Source organism: Silurus meridionalis, chromosome 14 (assembly GCF_014805685.1).
Source record: "Silurus meridionalis isolate SWU-2019-XX chromosome 14, ASM1480568v1, whole genome shotgun sequence".
In the NCBI taxonomy this organism is placed as follows: domain Eukaryota; kingdom Metazoa; phylum Chordata; class Actinopteri; order Siluriformes; family Siluridae; genus Silurus; species Silurus meridionalis.
In genome coordinates, this window is record NC_060897.1 from 1,930,749 (window position 1) to 1,955,114 (window position 24,366).

Below are 24,366 nucleotides of genomic sequence, written 5' to 3' on the forward strand. Positions count from 1 at the left end.
TTAAACAGGTCATTGTAATGAAAAAAAAAAAATAATAATAACTTACTTGAGCACACGACTCCAGCATCTTCATGGTGTCCACAGTTCTCTACTCCAAATCCTCTGTGTGAGCACTGATCTAAGTAGCTCTCAGTTCCAGTACACTGAACATCATCCAGCCAGGTTGGTTCAGTTCCCTGACCAAAGCGAGCATTATGAGGAGCGCTGACGGCTTTACCACATCCAAGCTGCCTACACACCACCTCTGCATCCTTTAAGTCCCAGTCATCATCACACACTGTTCCCCACTGGGCTTTGTGCAGGATCTCCACTCGACCACAACAGTTTGTTGAACCATTCACCAGCTTGACCTTATTATAGACTGATTAATTATATAAACAAATAAGGTTTTTATTAGTGACTGGTTAAAAAAATGATATTTTTTTATTTTATTAATGACTGATAAAAAAATCAGATGGGTGTGCAGAAAAGTTTAAACTTAAGAATACAAGGCTTGTTTAATATCAATTTAATAACTTATTAAAAAACCTATTTTCTAACTGAGCTACAAAGCTTGTTGATAAGCACATTCCTTGCAATGGCTAATAATTTTGTATTACATATATACAAAATAAATGATTTAAAGATATACACACAGACATACATACAGACTTAAATGAGATAGTAGGCAATGAGTAAAGGCATCTGTCTTATAAAACTTATGGACAGAGTTGCAGAAGAAATGGGTAGACTAAACCAGTTCTGAAATAGACTGGCAAACTTCATTTGTAGCTGATATTTTTTTTATTTCAGTTATTTCCACATCTCTTGCCTGCAGACAAAACCCTCTTTTCTTCCTTTTTCTTTTCAGATGTCACACCAAATACCTTTCTAGCATTCTCCCTTATCACTTCTGCAGTAGTTGCCCAATCATCCAGCACCTCTTCACCATCACCGAGCTCCTATCTGACCTCTTTCCTGAACCTCACACTACAGTCTTCCTCCTTCAGTTTCCACCATCTTATTCTTCTTTCAGTCCTCACACTCCTCCTCTTCTTTTTCACCTCCAAAACCATCTTACAGACCACCATCCGATGCTGTCTAGCTACACTGTCCCCTGCCACCACCTTATAGTCTCCAATCTCCTTCAGGTTGTATCTCCTACATAGAACATAGTCCACCTGTGTGCACCTTCCTCCACTCTTATATATCACCCTATGCTCCTCCTTCTTCTTAAAATACGTGTTCACCACTGCTATTTCCATCCTTATTTCAACAAAATCTACCACCATCTACCCTTCCACACTCCTCTCCTTAAAGCCACACCTACCCATCACCTCCTCATCACCTCTGTTCCCTTCACCTACATGCCCACTGAAATCCACCCCATTCACCATTCATTCAATCCTAGGTACACCTTCTACCACGTCATCTAATTTACTCTAGAATTTTTCCTTCTCCTCCATCTCACAACCAACTTGTGGAGCATAGGCACTGATGACATTTATTATCAGCCCTTCAATTTCCAGCTTCACGTTCATAAATCTATCAGAAACTCTCTTCACCTCCACTACACTCTTACTGTACTCTTCCTTCAGTATCACCACTACACCATTTCTCTTTCCGTCATTGGTGGGCGGTCAGGGCCAGAAAAGCCTTCTCCGCTGGCCGAAACACTATCAGAACCACTGACCTACATTTACAACCTAAATTCTAACATTTGTTTTCTGAAATTGTATTAATTTATTCCTGACAGTTTATTCTCTTAATTTCGTAGAGTTTCTCTTGGCTGCACTGCTTCCAGTACGTTTATGTGGATGTTAGATTTTTTTGTCAAATCAGATTTCAGCTTCTATGTGCTGCCATGTCAATCTATTTTGCCCAGGGCCTTCAAAGTCAGTACTGCTGGCCTTTTTACCATAGTCTCTTTAAGAAATAGCTGTTTCTTTAACCAATCAAATTTCATATTCTCCTCACAGGGCAGCTCGCTGGCCCAGAATAGCATCAGCATTTTTCCATCCTCTGATTGGTTGGTCAGAGAGAAACTGTTACAGCCAAGTTTAACTGTTAAAACACGTGTGTAGCTCTGCACACATTAATACATCTGAGTTAGACTTTTTTATGCCTAAGGAGGAAAATAAATGCTTTTGGTCTAAGACATACTTAAAAATCCATTTTCGAGAAAAGCTAGACATCGTGAGGAGATCGTTCAACCATCTCTGGTGAGTAGGTTGTATTTTATTAAAATCTTTATGTTTTAGATGTTCAGATGTTGTAGGTGCACAGTTGCGATTGTAGTGTAGAGGTTTGGAGTCTTAACTGGGTTTCTTGCTTTAGTAAAATGGATTTCACCTCTATATGTGAAATGTCTCTCTCTATGTAATGCCACGTGTTGTTATATTGCGTTTTTGTACATTATTGATGGTTTCTATAACTGCGACTTGGTAGTGGTGGTATTAAGAGGTGGATTAAGTTGGGTAAGTCCCCACTGAAGGCCCAGGTACCAGATGCACCGCACGCCACTGCTTTCCATCCACACCATGATAGAACAGTTTAAACCCACGTATAATGTTCATGGAACATTTAATTGGAATTTAATATTGTTGACAAGAGACCTGCACAGGACGGATTTTCCAGTCCTGCTCCCGCCAGCTGACGATAATTAATTAGTGATTATTTAATGATTAATGATAATTAATGATTAATACTAGTCAGTTAAACATCTCTGCACTTACCCACAGTAATGTTAATAGAGTTGCTCCTGGATGAAGTGGAGTTACTTTCCCTGTATGTGTAATCACAGGTGTACTCGCCCTGATGTGAGGCTTCTACATTCAGAGTAAATGTTGTTGTAGACTCTGCAGTTTGCTTCTTTATTGATGTCCCATTTTTATATAAACTGAAGTCTACAGAGATGCATGTTGGGCTGGGTATGGAACATCTGAACTGAAGGACTTCTCCAACTGATACCACAGAGTTTGGGGAGATCTGAGTCATTGTAGGAATCTGTATGTCTAATCAAACAGAAAATATGTAAGAATGTAGTATCTATACATGCTTAAACAGGTTATTGTAATAAAAAACCCCAATAATAATAACTTACTTGAGCACACGACTCCAGCATCTTCATTGTGTCCACAGTTCTCTACTCCAAATCCTCTGTGTGAGCACTGATCTAAGTAGCTCTCAGATCCAGTACACTGAACATCATCCAGCCAGGTTGGTTCTGTTCCCTGACCAAAGCGAGCATTACAAGGAGCGCTGACGGCTTTACCACATCCAAGCTGCCTACACACCACCTCTGCATCCTTTAAGTCCCAGTAATGATCACACACTGTTCCCCACTGGGCTTTGTGCTGGATCTCCACTCGACCACAGCAGCTCCTCGAACCATTCACCAGCCTGATCTGATTATGGACTTATTTATTATATAAAAGAATTTCTATTACAAACTGACTTTTTGGTTCAATAGTTATATTTCAATACAAACAATAGCAGCTGAGTTTGAACTTTAAACTTTAAATAAAAAAAAATATTTGTTCCAATTATTGGACATAATAATAATTAATTAATAATTAATAATATTTATTGATTAATACTGGTTAGTAACATTCTATCTGCACTTACCCACAGTAATGCTAATGGAGCTGCTCCTGGATGAAGTGGAGTTACTTTCCCTGTATGTGTAATCACAGGTGTACTCGCCCTGATGTGAGGCTTCTACAGTCAGAGTAAATGTTGTTGTAGACTCTGCAGTTTGCTTCTTTATTGATGTCCCATTTTTATATAAACTGAAGTCTACAGAGATGCATGTTGAGCTGGGTGTGGAACATCTGAACTGAAGGACTTCTCCAATTGATACCACAGAGTTTGAGGTGATCAGGGTCAATGTGGGAGTCTGCATGTCTAATTAAACAGAAATATATTTAATAATTGATAAATATAGTTAAATAGAATATTGAAATTAAAATAATAAAATGCTTACCTAAGCACACGACTCCAGCATCTTCATTGTGTCCACAGTTCTCTACTCCAAATCCTTTGTGTGAGCACTGATCTAGTACAGATTCCTTTCCAGTACACTGAACATCATCCAGCCAGGTCGGTTCAGTTCCCTGACCAAAACGAGCTTTTTGAGGGGCGCTGACGGCATTTGCACATCCAAGGTGGCTACACACCACCTCTGCATCCTTTAAGTCCCAGGAATGATCACACACTGTTCCCCAACGGCCATTGTTTTGGATCTCCACACGACCACAGCAGTTACTTGAACCATTCACCAGCCTGATCTGATTAGATCCTGAGTTAATAAATTAAAAAGCAAAAGGATTTAATTAATAGCTGATTTTTCTGTCTTTTAGTTTGCTCATGAGCCATAAAGAAATTACACCAATCAGGCTTAACCTTATGGCCACCTTCCTAATATTGTGTTTGTCCGCTTTTTGCTGCCAATAGAGTCCTGACCTGTTAAGCTTTAACCACATTCACTTCTTCAGCAATTTGAGCTACAGGAGCTTGTCAGTTGGATTGGATCACACAGGCCAGACTTCGCTCCCCACATGCATCAATAAACCTTGGCTTATACTACAATCATTCATATAGTTTTTCTACAATCATTAATATACAATCAATGTAAATTGACCCTGTCGCCAGTTTACCACTGTTCCCTCCATCAAGCACTTTTGATAGATAAGCACTACAGACGCAAACTTTGACCCACTCATCTAGCCATCACAATTTGGCCCTTCTCAAACTCACTAAAATTCTTTCAACTCCAACACTTGCCCATTTTTTCTGCTTCTAACACAAATTTTGAGGAGAAAATGTTAACTTACTGCCTAATTTATCCCAAATACTAACAGGTGCTATGATGTGGTGTGAAAGAGGCAGATGTAGAGGACAGGGTGGTATGGAGACGGATGATCCGCTGTGGCGACCCCTAATGGGAGCAGCCGAAAGAAGAAGACTAACAGGTGCTATGATGAAGAGATAATCAGTGCTATTCACTTCACTGCTCATAATGTCATAATGTTATGCCTGATTGGTATATTGTATTCAAAGTAAATTAGTAAAGGCCACGGCATACTATTCTATTTGTTACTGTGTATGCTTAACAATATTTAATTTGTTTTGATTAGTAAATAACCAGTTTAATATATAACTTATATTCAAGGAGTCTCAATGGAAAAAGCACACATGCACAACATATTCACAAGGAAAACATGTAATATGGATCTTATGTAAATTTTGCAGATTTGTTTTTCAAGGTTGCAAGTTATAAAATGTTTATGCCTGATACATGCAGCTTCATTTAAAGAATGTCTGTTAAACTCATCCTCAATAAAAATTGAGATGTACATATAAACTATTAAACCAAGTGTTGTGCCATGCATTTAAACCTAGACCTTGAGTGGTTACCTACATGAATCAATACACCCCTTAATAACATCAATATAATACTACAGCTACGTAAATATTAGTAAAAGATAACACAAGTGAACACAACATGCAGTTTTTAAATGAAGGTTTCTATTATTGAGGGAAAACAAAATCCAAAAGTACATGGCTCTGTGTGAAAAATTGTTTGCCCCCTAAACCTAATAACTGGTTGGGACACCCTTAGCAGCAACAACTGCAATCAAGAGTTTTGCATTCACACACAGTTGACACATGCATTCACACACAGTGGAGCCTCCGTTCCATACAGTGATGGAGTTAGTGCTCTCGATGATGCAGCGGTAGAAACTCGTTAAAATCCCTGGGGACAGATGAGCTTTCTTGAGACTCGTCAAGAAGTACAGGCATTGTTGTGCATTCCTAACCAGAGCTGAAGTGCTCTGGTGCCAGGACAAATCCTCAGAGATGTGAACTCCCAAGAACTTAAAGCTGTAGACCTGCTCTACATCAGTTCCATTGATGTTGACTGGGAAATCTCCTGCTGTTGGATTTCCAAAAGTCCATGATGAGTTCTTTAGTTTTCGAGGCGTTTAGGGTCAGGTTGTTGGTGGCACACTAAGCTTTCAGGCTTCGGATCTCTTCCCTGTAGACCGATTCGTCATTGTTGCTGATCTGGCCAACCATGGTGGTGTCATCTGCATACTTGATGAAGATGTTGGAGTTATACAGGGGATAGTCGTAGGTGAACAGGGAGTAGAGCAGTTGGCTCAGAACACAGCCCTGTGGGATGCCAGTGTTCAGAATAAGGGTTGAGGATACCTTGTTGCCCAACCTAACAGATCAAGGTTTGTTGGTGAGAAAGTCCAGAATCCATCTGCAAGTGGAGGTGCAGATACCCAGGTCACTGAGCTTAGTGATCAGTACAGTGGGGAGGACTGTATGGAACGCAGAGATAAAGTCAATGAAAAGCATTCTGATGTAGGTGTTGCTTTTATCCAGGTGGATAAAGAGCTGTGAAAACTGCATCCTCTGTCGACCTGTTTGGGCGACTGGTGTGAGAAACTGATGTGGGTCCAGTGTAGGTGGTATACCCACAGTGAGGTGATTCAGGACCAGTTTATCAAAGCACTTAAAATGTCTTATGCCATGATCGGAATGAGCAAAAAAGTGATTGAGTTCGTCCGGTAGGAAGGCACTGCTGGTTGATTGAGATCGAGATGTTGGTCTGGATGCCTTTACACATGCGTCTGGGGTCAGAGTTGTGGAAGGTCTCTTCTATGTTAAGTTTGAATGTGAGCTTGGCTCTCCTGATGCCTCTTTTCAGGTTGGCCCTGGCTCTGTTGTAGTCCTCTGCGCTGCCAGATTTAAAAGCAGCATCTCTTGCTGTTTTCAAAAAGAGATGGACTTCATACACGGCTTCTGATTAGGAAAGCATTTTATGTGTTTGACGGTAGTGACATTTTCAATGCACGTCTTGATATGATTCAAAACCATATATACTTCATTATATATTACCATTTGTTATCGCTATTGTTATAAGATATAATTACTTATTACTAAGCACACCTGGACAGCAAATCAAACATAAAAGCTTCAGTTTATTGTGTAATTTGCAGCTGTTGTTCTGAAGATTTACATTTTAGGATTTTGGGGTCCTGTCAGGACTTTGTTCTACTCCAGCACATGTCCCCATTATTCCCTTGATTCTCTCATTCGTTAAGCAAATCATTGCTACATGTAATTTTTTTTATTGTGAATTATTGCTTCTTGTATATATGGTCTTTAAACTGCTTGTTTAAACCATGTTTATTTTTTATTTTTTGTATTTTGGACTTTGTATTAGAATACTTTTCCGCTTTAACCTGTCTGAGTCTGTCTCTGCTGCTATGTTTGTACATTCCTCTCTGGCACATTCTGAGAGGGTCTGGCTCAAATACTGTTGACGATGGTCCCAGGTCAGATACTGCACCCACTTAAATTAATTTATTAAAATTAATTCGTTGGCAATATATATTTTTATTAACTAACAAAAGTTAAAAGTGGCATATAATTATAAGCACATTCATTACAAAGACATTATATAAGAGCACTTTTGCTCTTTTGAACTTTTGTACGTCGCTCTGTATAAGGGCGTCTGCTAAATGCCACAAATGTAAATGTAAATTTATAAGAGATTTCTGTACCTGAGCAAGTAACACCAGCATCTTCACCATGGCCACAGTTGTGTTTTCCAAATCCAGCATGTGAGCACTCTGTGATGGTGCTTTCATTTCCAGAACACTGAACATCGTCCAGCCATATTGGGTCACTTCCCTGACCAAAGTGGGCACTTTGATGATCACTGACACCTTTACCACATCCAAGTTGTCTACACACCACATGTGCATCATTCAGATCCCAGCTATCATCACACACTGTTCCCCACTGGTTATTATAATAGATTTCCACTCTACCAGAGCAGGAGTTACTGCCACCAGCGAGTCGTATGTTAGCGCCATCTAATACAAACAGCAAAATGCATGTTAATATTCATTCTTTATAAATAATTTCATCATTACATCTATATCCTACTGTGTTTTTTTTATTGTACAATATACATTTCCCATCAAGTATTAATAATCACAACCAGTACAACCATCTAAATCCTACAAAAGCATTAGAAAACATTTACCTCAGTGATAAAAAGATTGAAAATGATACAGCTACAAAAACATGTAAATAAATTTAATTTACTGGAATAAAAGTATTAACTTCCAAGGAGAAACAAATAAATATTAATATTTATACTATAAAACTATAAAACTTTAAACAGGATATGAAACTACACAACAAAATACAGACAACACAATAAACACAGACCATCAGACAACACCATACTTAATCACAAATGACACATTTCTCACAGAATATCATTAACATGACAATTCTTACTACCAAAGACAGCACAAAATGAAGACATATGTATTCAAACACTTTACTCAATACTTATTTAAAACACTTCAATTCAAGTTAAGTAGCTTTTATTGTCATTTCAACTAATACCTGATGTAGTACACAGTGAATGAAAAAAGGTTTCTCCGGAACCCTGGTGCTACATCAAAACAACATAGAGCTATATCACGCAACATGGCAGCAATTACAGCCTTGAGTCTTTTTGGGTATGATGCAACAAGCTTTGCATCCCTGGATTTGGGGATTTTCTCTAGGAAATTTAGAGTTGTCCCTAAAGCCACTCTTGTGTTGTCATAGTGTGTTTTCTTTCCCCATTCGGGAACTCGAGCTGTGTCGCAACGCTTTGGGAATGCCCCTGCATTGTTCGGCCCTAACCCACGTGTGAAATCTGACCAATAGGCAAGTCGTGACGTCATCGGTGGGAGACGTCGCGTAAACCAGGAAGCTACAAATGGCTGCACGATGGTAGCAACACTAGCTTCTGCTCGTTCGGGGGAGTGGTAGCTGCAGCGGTTAAGGCGCTGGGTTACCGATCGGAAGGTCGGGGGTTCAAGCCCCGGTATCGCCAAGCTTCCACTCTTGGGCCCTTGAGCAAGGCCCTTAACCCTCTATGCTCCAGGGGCGCCGTATCATGGCCGACCCTGCGCTCTGACCCCAGCTTCTATGCAAGCTGGGATATGCGAAGAACAAATTTCACTGTGCTGTAATGTATATGTGACAAATAAAGGCTATTCTATTCTATATTCTATTCTTCAGGTAAGCGCTGTTTAGCTGTGTTTTCTGACCGAGTGATGGCTAGCAAGCAGATATACCGAAAGTGTGTTCATCCGTGTCCCCGTTTCATTACGGGAAAAGATACGCACAATCGGTGCGTTGTTTGCTTGGGAGTGAAGCATACTCAATCGGCTCTCGAGGGAGATGATTGCTCACATTGCAGACGAGCGCTCTCCCTTACGGCTCCAGGCCCGCTCTTGCCAAGGCAAAGCGGCACCGGCGCTGGTGGGGCTCGCAGGCCGATTTAGCAGCAGGTTTGGAGTTGGATGAGTCCTCTCCAGCCTCTCCTGCTGAATCGAGCACCTGCTCTCTCGAGGGAAGCAGGCCCTAAGACTGCTTCTTCTCCCAGCACAAGCAGTGCAGTATTACATGTCTCTCCCTCCGAGGAGGATGAGATGATGGATGCTAGCGAGCCAGTGGACTCCTCACAGCCTGTGTTGTATAAGGAGCTACTCGAGGTCATGACACGTGCTTTATCCAAGCTGGATCTAGCTTGGCCGGTGGAAAGGCAGATGCAGTGTGCACCCAGTAAGATGGATGAGCGTTTCCTGCATCCTGTGTCACTACCTCAGCGCCGAGGCCTTTTGTTGTTCCCCAACCTGCACGCTGAAGTGTCCAGGTCCTGGGAGACGCCGTATGCCGCACGCACTTTTCTCAACACTCTTCGTTTTACGCGAATGTGGTTGGGGCTAAGTAGTGCGGCTACAGGGCGATGCCGCATGTGGAAGAGATGCTAGCTAGCTAGCTAGCTCTCCCCTAGCATAGCATCATCGCTAAACACCCGAGTGTTCCCTACTAAGCCGTTGCTTAGGGTCCTCTTGTGGTCCCAGGGCAAACTCCTCTCATTGAGAGCCATTTACATCCCAAAACGGTTAAATGTCAGAACAGACGCCCTGTCGAGACAAAGGCCTATGCCTGGGGGATTGCCGACTTCACCCTGAGGCAGTGGAGCAGGTATGGTGGAGGTTCTACAGAGACCGGGTGGATCATTTTGCGACCCGGGAGACTTTGCACTGTCCCGTCTGGGGACTGGATGCCATTGGACAGTTGTGGCTGAGGCTATGCCCGTACGCCTTTCCCCCAATCGCGCTGCTCTCAGGAGTTCTGGGGAGAGTTCCCCGGGATGGAGTCCGTCTCCTCCTGGGAGCACCTCGATGGCCGGGCAAGCCATAGTTTGCGGACCTGGTATCCCTACTCGATGGGAAATTCCTCCCAGGGGGGATCTTCTCTCACAGGCGGGCAGAGCCCTAGTTCACCCCCGCCCAGAGTTGTGAAAGCTGTGGCGGCACAGTTCGTAGCAGCTGGTCTCTCTACCGAGGTAGTGAAGACCCTTCTCCATTCCAGAGCTCCCTCCACAAGGAGGTCGTACGCTGCACCGTGGCAGCTGTTCATGTCATGGTGTGGGCACCGTAAATTGGAACCAGTTAACTGCCCGGTTGGTTCAGTTCTGGAGTTTTTACAAGAACAAATTGCCACAGTGTTAACCCCTTCAACCCTGAAGGTTTACGTGTCCGCCATCGCGGCATATATCACTCCACCTGCGGGCCAGTTGCTGGGTAGGCACCCTCTGGTGACATGTTTCCTCCGCGGCGCCAGGAGGCTGAGGCCCGGGACGCGACCCAGAGTGCCTGTCTGGGACTTGGCAGTTATGCTGGCGGCTCTATCCAAGCCCCCTTTCAAGCCCTTGGCCGAAGTGGCCCTTAGGTACCTGTCGATCAAGACTTCCTCCTGGCGATTTCCTCCCTGAAGAGGATCAGGGATCTGCAGGCTCTGTCCATGGCCCCATTTCGCCTGGAATTTGCCCCTGGCATGGCCAGAGTGTTTCTATACACGAGTCCTGGGTACGTACCTAGGGTGCCTATGGCTTCCTCATGACCTGTCGTGTTACAGGCATTCTAGGTTACGAATCTAACCCTAGTTCCTTGAGGGAACTAGACGCTGCATCTCCGTGCCACACTCCCTGCATTCTGTGGCCCTTACCGTCTCTCTGTGCAGAAGCTAGCATGCCTGCTCGATGGTAGCGACGCTAGCTTCTGCACAGAGAGAGACATTGGGCCAGTTGTCATGTATGACAACTTCATGTAATTTAACTGAACTTTTGGCCCAGTCTGAAGTCCTGAGTGCTGTGAAAAAGGTTTTTATTAGGGAGATCTATGATCCATTTCCTTAGCCCTAATCAGTTACAGTCCCTGCTGCAGATAAACACCCTCACAGCATGATGCTGCCACCATCTTGCTTCACTGTTGGGATGGTTTTGGGCGTTGTGAGCGGTGCCTGGTATTCTCCAGACATAACATTTAGAATTGAGGCCAAATAGTTAATTCTTTATTTCATCAGACAAGTGAATCTTGTTCCACACAGTCTACGAGTTATTCAGCTGGCTTCTATGGATTTTGCCACATCTGTCTAGCCACAGATAAAGCTAAGATTGGTGGAGGGCTGCATTGATCATTGTCCTTCTGGAATTCTGGAAACAGGATCTCCAGAGAGGAGTCACCATCCCTTTCTTGGGAACTTTTCTTAATTAGGCCCCAATTGCTCAGGTGACCAACTCTTGGATGAGTCCTGGTTGGGCCACACATCTTCCATTTGAGAATTTTGGAGGCTACTGTGCTTCTTCATCAACATCCTCAAAGCAAATAATGCGTCTGTGGTGCTCTTCCTCGGCATAAAACCATACTGTTGCTCACAGATGGTCATCTCTTCTCTCAGCCTGGCTTCCACTACTCTTTCTTATAACTTCATGGTGTGACTGATCAACTTAATTCCCCTGTAGTTACTGCAGGTCTGCACATCTCCCTTATGCTTAAAGATCGGTACCAGCACACTCCTTCTCCATTCCTCAGGCATCTTCTCACCTTCCAAAATCCTGTTAAACAATCTGGTTAAAAACTCCACTGCCATCTCTCCTAAACATCTCCACGCTTCTACCGGTATGTCATCTGGTCCAACCGACTTTCCATTCTTCATCCTCTTAATCGCTGCTCTCACTTCCTCCTTACTAATCCTATCTTCATCCTGCTTCACCAACTCCACATCATCCAACATTCTCTCTCTCTGATTTTCCTCATTCATCAGCTGCTCAAAATACTCCCTCCACCTTCACAACACACTCTCCTCACTAGTCAACACATTTCCCTCTCCATCCTTTACTGCTCTAACCTTCAGCACATCCTTCCCAGCTCGGTCCCTCTGCCTGGCCAATCGGTAATCCTTTTCTCCGTCCTTAGTGTCCAACCTCTCCTACAGCTCCTCATATGCCTTTTCCTTGGCTTTCGCCACATCCCTTTTTACCTGCTGCCGCACCTCCTTGTACTCCTGCCTACTTTTCTCATCACTCTGTCGATCCCACTTCTGTTTTGCCAACCTCTTTCTCCTTATGCTCTCCTAAACTTCCTCATTCCACCACCACGTCTCCTTGTCTTGCTTTCTATTTCCAGATGTCACACCAAGTACTTTTCTAGCTGCCTCCTCATCACTCCTGCAGTAGTTGCCCAATCATCCAGCACCTCTTCACCCCACTGAGCCCCTGTCTGACCTCCTCCCTGAACCTCACACCACACTTCTCCTCCTCAGCCTCCACCATCTTATTTTCTTTCAGTCCTCACTCTCATCCTGTTCTTCTTCACCTCCAAAACCATCCTACAGACCACCATCCGATGCTGTCTAGCTACACTGTCCCCTGCCAACACCTTACAGTCTCCAATCTCCTTCAGGTTGCATCTCCTGCATAGCACATAGTCCACCTGTGTGCACCTTCCTCCACTCTTATCGTCACCCTATGATCCTCCTTCTTCTTAAAATACGTGTTCACCACTGCCATTTCCATCCTTTTAGCAAAATCTACCACCATCTGCCCTTCCACATTCCTCTCCTTAAAACTATACTTACCCATCACCTCCTCATCACCTCTGTTCCTTCACCTACATGCCCATTAAAGTCTGCCCCAATCACCAATCGTTCTTTCCTAGGTACACCATCTACCACTTCATCTAATTCACTCCAGAATCTTTCCTTCTCCTCCATCTCACAGCCAACTTGTGGAGCATAGGCACTGATGACATTTATCATCATCCTTCAACTTCCACCTTCACGATCATCACCCTATCAGAAACTCTCTTCACCTCCACTACACTCTTACTGTACTCTTCCTTCAGAATCACCCCCTACACCATTTCTCTTTCCATCCACACCATGATAAAACAGTTTAAACCCACCTCCAATTTTCCTGGCCTTACTCCCTTTTCACTCGGTCTCCTGAACACACAACATATCTACCTTTCTCCTCTCCATCATATCAGCTACCTCTCTCCCTTTACCAACCCTAACCTCTACTCTCCTACACTTCTCCTTTCCCTGCTGTCTCTGTAGATGTCTTCCTCCTCTCCTTCTCCTTCTTCGGCCAACAGTAGCCCAATTTCCACCGGTACCCTGTCGGCTAACAATACCTGTGGCGGTCGTTGTTAACCCGGGCCTCGACCGATCCGGTATGAAATTCTCATTTGTGATCCGCATATTTGATTTGGCACATGTTTTACGCTGGATGCCCTTCCTAACGCAACCCTCCCCATTCACCCGGGCTTGGGACCGGCACTAAGAGTGCACTGGTTTGTGCATCCATAATGGCTGGGTTTTTATAATTAAACAAAATATGGAGTAATAACTACCTTGAGTGTAAATAAAATATACACTTACCAGCCAGCAGTGAAGCTGTAAGAACACTGACTATGGAAAGAAAAAAAAAGTATGTAAACCAGCAATATAAAAAACTAAACGTTATTTCGCATGCTAATCTTTAATTAAACTAAAACATAAATAATCTTCATCTGTATTGGAATTTTGGTAAAGCACCAGTAATTTGGTGATAAGCAGAAGAGTAGTGCTGTTCCAACTGTACCGCAAGCTCTGGGATTCAGCTCCACCATTGTGGCAGCATGCACATGGATGCAGTGAAGGCCACAACCAGTGAGATGGCACAAATCACAAAAATCTAAAGTGTTTGTATAATGTGTCTGATATATATTTGCTTATTGCTCGGAATGGACTTGTTTTTGTCATTGGTTTAGTTCTCTCTAAAATATTTGCACCCTTCATTAAAATGACAGCTTTAGCTGAAAAGTTTAACACAGACAGGAGCTCATTCACGAACATTGTATATTATTATTTATACAACAGTGCTGTTCTGCATTCTAATTGGTCAGAATGCATTGATTAATTCTCTATTCCCAGCTCTGACAGGATTATATTACCACACTCATAATACCATGTTTAGTGTTTTCGTATGTAACAACTCTTTAGCACAGTCTGAAGCTTATAAGAAAGATGAACTATAATCTCCCTTGGTCCGATGTTTCTTTCAATATGGTTTTTATTTTTATTTTATTTATGTTGATAAATCAGGAGAACAATAAATGTGTAGCTATATTTTCACCATGATCTACAGGTGAAAAGACAACCAGATTTGACAGAAAATAGATTCTAACATCTATTAAAGGTTATTGCCTAGCACAACAGTTCCTCAGTCCTGATTTAATCAAAATCAGCAATTTCTCAAACAACAGGTAAAACAGTTTAGGCATCATCTCACACTGCTCAAAATAAGATTATTTTATAAAGTGTCACATATTTTTCCAATAAATTGTTAAAAATTAAAAACCAGACAATAATCCTGAGTTTTTAAGTTTCCTGAGGACACTTAAAAAAAATCAGCTCTCCTCGGATATCCTGGTGAACTTCAACCGCTGCGCAGTAGAGAGCATCCTGACCAGCTGTGTCACAGTCTGGTATGGGAGCTGCTCTGCTGCAGAGCGTAAGGCACTGCAGCGGGTGGTGAAAACTGCCCAGCGCATCACAGGGACTCCACTCCCAGCCATGGAGGACATCCAAAAGAAACGCTGTCTGCGTCGAGCTCGCAGCATTCTTAAGGACTCCTCTCATCCCGCCCACAGACTGTTTACTCTTCTGCCCTCTGGCAGGCGTTTCAGGTGCCTCCGGACCAGGAGACTAAAGAACAGCTTTTTCCTAGAGCTGTCTCTTTAGTGAACTCTGACACTCACTGATACACTACTACATTCCCCCCACACCTCACACTCTTTGCTAATGGACTCTCTGAACAAAAACTTATGCTCACCAAGACACTGATCATTTCTCACCTCACACTTTGTTGTTGCACGGACTGTTTACACAAACCTTGCTCATTTGCACACTGCTCTCTTTTTTATTGCTGCTCACCATAAACTTATCACCACTGTACATATACCTGTTCTCTGTTTATAGCTATAGCAATATTATTATGTCCACCGCTTACATCCTTCTGTAAATCTCTGTGTATAGTAATAGGCATCTGTATAGCATGTTCATAATACATTTATATATATACATCTGTATATTATTGTTCATAGTACATATATACTCATCTGTAATTATATTTATATTTATAGTACATATATATATACACTACTCTGTATATTGTGTTTTACATATATAACATATATTCATCTGTATACTACATTTATAGTACATATTCATCTTTTAATTACTGTTTATAGTCTTTATTTTATTTAACTGTAAATTCATGTTAAATCTATATATCCTGCACTTGCTGTTATTGCACTCTGGTTAGACCCAAACTGCATTTTGTTGCATCGTACTTGTACATGTGTAATGACAATAAAGTTGAATCTAATCTAATCTAATCTAATCTAATCTAATGTATTTTCATAAAGCAAGACTTTTCAGGTAAAAAAAAATCAATATTCTCAAAGACTATATATAAATATTAACAATCAACTGGCAAAGTTTCAAGATGTAAATTCTTTTTTTTTTATTATCCTGCATTGCCTCATGTATACTGCAACCTAATCAATTGTGGAAATGATATAATTAGATAACAAACAAATTGATTTTACCATGCAATAAAGTGAAATGAAATTCCAGCATCCTGGTCCTTGAAGTGTCATTGAGTTTCGTGCTAATTGTAGTGCTCACTGCTGATCTCTTCCCACGGTAAAGCTTCATGCATTTGAATAGGCAGTTTCTTTTTTTTTTTCTTTTTCTTAAACGTTTCTGCTTTTCTGATTTCCACTTCCTCTTAGACATATATAGGATTTTTGGAAAGAAAAAGGTTTGTACATAAGATTAAAAATTCAATCAAGACATTCTGTGTAATTAACTGTGCCATTTTCTTTACAACAACTTAGTTTATCAGCTCCAGCCAAGATCATTCTTATTTATGTTATTTAACTGTCTTCAATAATGATTTCAAAATGTATGCAGAGTCATTGTTTAAACAGAGTCATGATTTAGTTGAGGAAAAGCCGTTCTCACATTTTTTCTGGTTGTGCTTTTTTCTTTTGTGCTGAAATGAAGAAAAGCTATTCGTAAAAGGATATAAAAGGATGCTGGGAAGGCAACAAGCCCGAGAAGCTGCTAATGTGGCGGTTACCCACTAATGTAGTGTTTGTGTGTCTCTCAATAGTTGCTTGCTAATGTGGTGTTTGTGTCTTTCTAGGAAGCAGCAGCAGCAGCGAAGATAACGGCTCCGGTCAAAGTCTGCTCCTGCAATGAAGAGATAAACCCTTACCTCAGCTCCATGGCAGGTCCTTCTGACCCTTTCAGGACTGAGAGACAAGCTGCATGCACCATGGCTCCAAGCCCGGTGACCGGACCTTCTGTCCTTCTCTCCACAGCATCATTTGACCTTTCCAACTGTTTCCCAATGCATGCTGCACTTTGCACCTCACTTCATGTTCACTACACTGAAGACTTTAACACAGAATCTTAATAAAAGAGCACAATTGAGAGCACAACATCTGAGTCTAGTGAACTGTATTCAGCCTCTTCCTACAGCAAGTCACTACTATATATATATATATATATATATATATATATATATATATATATATATATATATATATATAGTAATTAGTTGTGGCTCTGTTGATGTAGTTTTTTCTACATTAGAATCGAATGTAATACTGTACATTTTTAAAACTCTGCCTTGTTCAGAAATGCCTTTAATCATATTGTTTTTGCTGAGTTGCTGAGCTGAAAATATGAAGTCATGAACCTCTTAAGAGAGAAAATAAAGAAGATGTAAACTGATATAAAAACCTCAAGCTTTCTTTTTGTTACTGTCTAGCGCTACAGTTAATGTCTTTCCTCAGTCCTTCATTTGACTAAGATCAGCAATTCTTCAAACAAGAAGTGAAACAGTTTGGGCATATTTCACACAGCTTAAATGTATGCATACTTGCATTATGTATAGTTCACACTCATAAATTGTGTAAAATCTATAATTATATTACAAACAAAGAAAATGTTGAGATGAAATCTCAGCATCCTGATTATTGAAGTGTCATTCAGTTTGCTGCTTGCAGCTCTCACTGCTGATCTCTTCCCATGGTAAAGCTTCATGAGGCACTTGAGAGGCCTTCCTGCTCATAAGCAGACCCTCAGCAGATTATTGACGTATTGCATCCTCTTTCTGGTCCTTCGGTCTCCCCGCTTTATTCGAGAGTGTGGCAGCCTCTAAGGCTTGGTCCTCTGGAGGTCACTCCAAAACCTTTGCGATGCTGCGGGCTAGTGCACCCGCTCACCTTTGTCAGGTTTTACAACCTTGACCTCTGTACCACTCCTGGCACCTTTGTCCTTCGACCTAGCTGTGCTCTTTCACACTAGTCAGGGACTGGTCAGCTTGAGTTCCTAAAGGGAACGTCTCTAGGTTACGTATGTAACCCTAGGTCCCTGAGGGAACGAGACGCTGCGTCTCTATGCCACACATCCGGCATCTCTTCAGCGCTTCCTTCTCATTTACAGAAGCTGATGCCAGCTTTACTCTCTGTGCATTTTATACTTCCTGGTCCTAAAGTCACCCCGCCAAGTGATAAATTTTGACTGATTACACACATTATTCAGGGCATGGACAATGCAGCCACGTTCCCAAAGCTTTCCAACGCAGTGTCTTGTTTCATGACACAGTCAGTGAACTAGGGTTACATACTTAACCTAAAGACGTTTTTGTGTTTATCATAACATGATTTAGTGGGAGTGTAATGACCTTCCCCTTTTACTTGGTTTGCTTGGCATCACCACTGGAAGGAGTAATAAACATATAGGATATAAGTTAAATGAAGAGCAAGCGTAATCCACGAAGAGCAAGAGTAATCCATGTTTGTTCACAAGATAACAGGTACAGCCTGGGAGAAAAATTTCAGCTGTAAGGATGGTCAGATCTCTTAATGAGGCCAGACTCTGATAATTGCCATGCAACAAAACAATAAACCTTTTAATCTGAGGAGAGGATCTCTTTAATCTGAGGAGAGAAAGCCATCTGTTCAGCTGCCCGCTCACCCATCTTTGAGCCCCCTCTTTCTCTCCTGGGGAGATGGCCTGATCACGGAAAGGTGACTTGGAAGTTACCAGAATTCAAGCTACTATACTTGCATAATGTAATAATTACATTTTAGGAATGTATGCATTTTACCTTCACATGTTTGGTATCATTTTAAAGGTCTCAGTGTGATTGGAAGTATGATCTTAGTCCCATATCATTAGAACAGAACTCAGAAATAACTCAAACAACACAATAAATGATGATCTGCGGCAGAAGCTACGCGACCTCGGCGTGCTCTGAGAACGAGGCCTCCAGACCCCGGTGTTGCCTGAGGCGAATGGACGGAGGAGGGGGAAAAGAAAGCACTGCGCGAGGAAGCGAAAGCGCGGAAAGCGATTGGGTGCTAATGCTAGGCTAAAAGCTAACCCTCTCTTCCGCTGGCAAATGTCTGCTCCCTGGACAATAAATTAGACTACATCAGACTCCAACAAGCTACTCGGCGTGAGTACAGACACTGCTGCGTTTTTGTGTTTACTGAGACGTGGCTGAGTGACAGAGTTCCGGACGCGGTCATTTAGCTGGACGGGCTAGCCGCGTTTCGTGCCGACAGAAATGCAGCTCTGTGCAGTAAGACTCACGGTGGTGGTCTGTGTGTTTACATCAATACAGAATAATGTAAGAACTCTGTCCTTGTTTCTACCTACTGCTCATCGCTGCTGGAGTTTACTGTTGTGAGATGTACACCTTTTTATCTACCACGGGAATTCACCACCGCTATTGTGCTCGGAGTGTACATTCCACCTAGCGCTAATGCTAAGGAGGCGCTCAGCATGCTCTCTGGGACCATTAGCGAACTTCAAAACACACACCCTGACGGATTGTTTATAGTCGCCGGAGATTTTAATCACGCAAATCTCAGGACTGTGCTTCCCAAATTTCACCAAAATGTGGACTTTGCAACCAGAGGAGAAAACACGCTGGATGTTGTTTACACTAACATCCGGGGCGCATACCGGGCGAAGTCCCGCCCCCACCTCGGGTACTCAGACCACATCTCTGTTATGCTGATCCCAGCATACAGACCACTCAGCAGGCATTCAAGACCAGCTCGGAAGCAAGTGAGAACCTGGCCAGCAGGATTCATGTCTGCTCTCCAGGACTGTTTTAAATGCACTGACTGGGACATTTTCAGGGAAGCTGCAACCAATGGCGATTTCATCAACTTGGAGGAGTACACGTCAACAGTGACCAGCTACATCGGCAAGTGACGTGACCATCTCCAAGACCATCACTACACGCTCCAACCAGAAGCCGTGGATGACCGCCAAGGTGCGTGCGCTGCTAAAAACAAGAGACTCCGCCTTCAGAGCAGGGGACAAGGCGGCCTTGAGAACAGCAAGGGCCAAAGTGTACACCCGGTTCGAGGTGCAGAACAACATGGTGGCGAGGAAGACTATCCCTCCTCCCAGTGACCAGGTGCTCTGTCTAACCCCAGCTGAAGTGAGGAAAACTCTATGCAGAGTTAACCCACGGAAGTCTGCTGGACCAGACAACATTCCTGGCAGAGTGCTCAGGGAATGTACACAACAGCTAGCAGATGTCTTAACTGACATCTTCAACATCTCTCTGAGAAGCACCATTGTTCCTACATGCCTCAAGACAACGACCATCGTTCCTGTGCCGAAGAAGTCTACTGTCTCCTGCCTCAATGACTATCGTCCCGTTGCACTCACACCCATCGTGATGAAGTGCTTCGAGAGGCTCGTCATGAGGCACATCAAGACCCAGCTTCCACCCGCACTGGACCCCATGCAGTTCGCGTATCGTCCAAACCGCTCCATGGACAATGTTATCTCCACAACCCTTCATCTGGCCCTCAACCACCTGGACAACAAGGACTCTTATGTAAGGATGCTGTTCATAGACTTCAGTTCAGCATTTAACACGATTGTCCCTTAGCACCTGATCGAGAAGTTGAGCCTACTGGGCCTGAACACCTCCCTTTGTAACTGGATCCTGGACTTCCTGACTGGGAGACCTCAGTCAGTCCGGATCGGAAACAGCATCTCTAGCACCACCACACTGAACACTGGAGCCCCTCAGGGCTATGTGCTCAGTCAACTGCTGTTCACTCTGCTGACTCACGACTGTGTAGCAATGCACAGCTCGAATCATATCATCAAGTTTGCCGATGACACAACCATGGTGGGTCTCATCAGCAAGAACGACGAGTCAGCATACAGAGAGGAGGTGCAACGGTTAACAGCCTGGTGTGGAGTGAACAACCTGTCTCTAAACATGAACAAAACCAAAGAGATGGTTGTTGACTTCAGGAGAGCACAGAGTGACCATTCTCCACTGATCATCGATGGATCCTCAGTGGAGATCGTCAAGAGCACCAAATTCCTTGGTGTTCACTTGGCGGATAACTTTACCTGGTCACTCAACACCAGCTCCATCACCAAAAAAAGCCCAGCAGTGTCTCTACTTCCTGAGAAGGCTGAGGAAAGCCCACCTCCCTCCCCCCATCCTGACCATGTTCTACAGAGGGACCATTGAAAGCATCTTGAGCAGCTGCATCACTGCCTGGTTTGGGAATTGGGAAGATTACAAACTCAATATAAATATAACTCGAATTCTACAAACTTGGAAAGTGCTAATTTAGGTATTTCAGGAAGAGGTAGGTCTTCAGTCGTCGCTTAAAGATAATCAGGGTCTCTGCTGTAAGGACATCTAGGGGAAGTTCATTCCACCACCTCGGTGCCAGAACAGAGAAGAGCCTTGAAGTGTACTTACCTCTCATTCTGAGAGAAGGTGGTACCAGTCGAGCAGTGCTGGAGGATCCCAGACAGCGTGCAGTGCGAGATGTGATGAGGTCACTGAGGTAAGATGGTGCTGGTCCATTTTTGGCCTTGTAGGCAAGCATCAGTGTTTTGAATCTGATACGTGCAGCTACTGGAAGCCAGTGAAGGGAGCGCAGCAGTGGGGTGGGGTGGGAGAACTTGGGCTGATTGAACACAAGTCGTGCAGCTGCATTTTGGATCATTTGCAGTGGACGAATAGCGTTCAGGGGGAGACCTGCCAGCAGAGAGTTGCAGTGATCAAGTTTTGAAATGACAAGAGACTGAACAAGCACCTGGGCAGCCTGTATGGACATAAATGGTCGAATCCTTCGGATGTTCTAGAAAAGAAATCGACAAGAACGAGCAATGGATATCACCAAGGCTGTAATCGTCTCCAGGTCCATAATGAATGATTAATTGAAAAGACAGAAAGCTTAGAATAATTTATTACAATTAAAGAAAAATACAATCAATAAAGTGCTCGGATTGAATTAGAGATATTCAAGTTAAATCTTTATTATAAATTGGAGTCAGACTAGAGATTAAAAATTGGATTCATGAAACAAATTGATATCCATTTTACTAATCTTTTACAGCAGCGCGAGAAAGACATACATATAGCATACCTTCACCCACACCAGTGAATTCCGTCATTGGGCCATTGGGTGGGCACCCCTACACAGCATTCAGCTTTATTATCCATTCGGCAAGTTTTTTTTGTTTTCACGTATTTCTTTGGTACAATATTGTTGATTAATTTGAATGTTAAATCTTTAGTTATTGCGGTCGGTGTTTGGTTGTTTATTTTGCTTTGCTTATGTTTGTTTCTTTATTTGTTTTCTTTGTAGTTTTTTGGTGCCATGGTGCTGTGATCTTATTGGTATGGTGCTATGAAGTCAATCAATAGTTGTGATTTATGGAATGAATTTGCAACAAAGAATTGAGACAATGAGTTCTTCAGTGATGAAGTTTTATTGTATCTGAGTAAAATAAATCACAGGCACCCGTCAAAAAAAATCTCTGCCTCCTTTGTTTGACGCTAAAGGGCTGCTACAGAGACTAATGACAAGACAAAAGTTTGCCACAGGGGGCAATCTCTGACATTGCTTCTACATTTTGAGTTATTCAGAATCACTAAATTGATGACAAGAGCCTTAATTATAGAAGCAAGTTAATAATTCTACATTACAAAGCTACTTCTAAAATAAATCAATGTTTATATAGTTTGCATGTATATTAATGCTATAATTTAAGCTATGTTGCAAATATCAACAAAAATTGCCCTGTGCATTTTTTTATCTTAAATGTAAAAAGAATAATATGAGAATGAGGAGAAAGCTAAATTAGTGCTAAGTATATAAGTGCTAGCATTTGAAAGCAAAATTGCTTTTAATAAGACTGATTACATTTTGCAAAAAAGAAAACATGGATAAAATAAATGTAATTCACAATCTTTAAAAGTCAAATTAAATAGGAAAGTCTTGTTAGTAAAACATATTTCTAGACTATATTAGATTATAATTGTTTAAGAATGTATGTGTTCTGCATCTACTGCAATGGTAAATAATAATAAAATATATGTGTAGAAAATTAAGAAAATAAAACCAAATGTTTTACATGAATACATGAGTCCTGTGTAAAGAATAAACTGATTCAAATGTCATTTAAATCTATCATTCACAATGATAATATCTTAACTATGGAAAGTAATGATCTAATTTAATCATAACTTGTTACTGGACTGTGGATACTGCACTCTAACCTACAAAATTGGCATAAATGTCTGTATCCACATAGTCATTGCCCACATCACTACTTTGTTCATCGGGATCAACAATAATGTAATCATCATCCGAGTCTTTGGAATCCTCCTCCTGCTGGAAAATGGTTTCTGCATTTTGTCATCTGTCTCAGGCTTCCCTTCTGGACTCTCATGTGCTGTTGGCACCTCCAACTTGATTTACTTAAAATGTACAGAGGTTTACAGGTTAATTTTCTATATATTTATTTTCAATAAAGATAATGTAATTGTCTGTCCCAAATGCTGTTATTAGAAAATAATCAGTGATTACATCCTACATGTTTTTGTCTACTTTTATGCCTTGGCAATTAGACACATTTTTCATTCATCATAAAAAAGCATAAAAATTTTATCCGTTTAGATCAATTAGTATAAAGTTTGCAAAACAAGATTAAGACTTTTGTATTTCTGTTATAAAAATAAAAATATATTTATATTTTTAATGGGGTTATTTTATTGATATAGTAAAACTCACACTGCATATCGTTTGTCTTATTCAGCTGATAATTTCTTGTTTGTTGCCTTTTTACAAAGTAAATGATGAGTGGAACTAGGAAGAGAAGTAGTCCTGCTGTCACTCCAACACCAATGTAGGGAGCTAGAGATGCTGAGAGCAAAATCATCATCATTATCACCATCATCAAGCTTTTCAAAAATATTACTGCAGAACAGAAATAATTACTTCTAATCTACCTTTCACAGTGATGACCAGGACCTCATTGGCAGTGGAGGTAAAAATATGTGAAGACACATTAATCTCATAGGTACAGCTGTAGTTTCCATGATGGACAAAATCTGCCTCAGGAAACATGAAGATGGCTGAGTGGTTAACAGCTAATTGAGTTCTGGTGATGTTGGATCCACTGAACTTCAAGTGGAAGGAACCTCCTGGATACTGATGTTTAGTGGAGCAGATGATTGAGAAGCTGTAGCCTCTTGTCACATCTGGTCCATCAGACCCCCAGTGGAATGAACCACTGGCAGCACTGAAGGAGATATTGGGCTGCAGCAGGTTTACTACAAAACAACAAACAGAAAAGCCACTTTCGTTAAATCAGAGCTTATGCAGTTGGTAAGGGCTGTGTAAGGCACACACTTCATCAATCTAACAATCATACTTTATATTGTTGATATTTATTTATTTGATAAAATTAAAGGTAAGAGTCTATAGTGTCATTACTTTGTATCCATAAAAAGGTAAAGGTGAATGTTAAGATAGTTTGACACTAGAAATTCAGAGACTGACTGTCTGAATTTTGTAGATACGTTTTATTTACATTAAAAAA

The 24,366-nt window shown here is 41.9% G+C and overlaps 1 protein-coding gene across 1 annotated transcript in view; it reads right to left on the reverse strand.

Moving 5' to 3' along the window:
* The window catches only part of LOC124397120 (deleted in malignant brain tumors 1 protein-like), a 224,632-nt gene that overhangs the window by 14,199 nt on the left and 186,067 nt on the right, over nucleotides 1-24,366 (reverse strand). The window contains exons 26-33 of the mRNA XM_046866619.1: nucleotides 23,774-24,097; nucleotides 23,556-23,687; nucleotides 7,560-7,874; nucleotides 3,965-4,279; nucleotides 3,607-3,885; nucleotides 3,083-3,397; nucleotides 2,715-2,993; nucleotides 47-361 (exon numbers count right to left, since the gene is read on the reverse strand). Coding sequence (XP_046722575.1) covers nucleotides 47-361; nucleotides 2,715-2,993; nucleotides 3,083-3,397; nucleotides 3,607-3,885; nucleotides 3,965-4,279; nucleotides 7,560-7,874; nucleotides 23,556-23,687; nucleotides 23,774-24,097 — 2,274 coding nt within the window. The remainder of the gene's footprint in view (nucleotides 1-46; nucleotides 362-2,714; nucleotides 2,994-3,082; nucleotides 3,398-3,606; nucleotides 3,886-3,964; nucleotides 4,280-7,559; nucleotides 7,875-23,555; nucleotides 23,688-23,773; nucleotides 24,098-24,366) is intronic.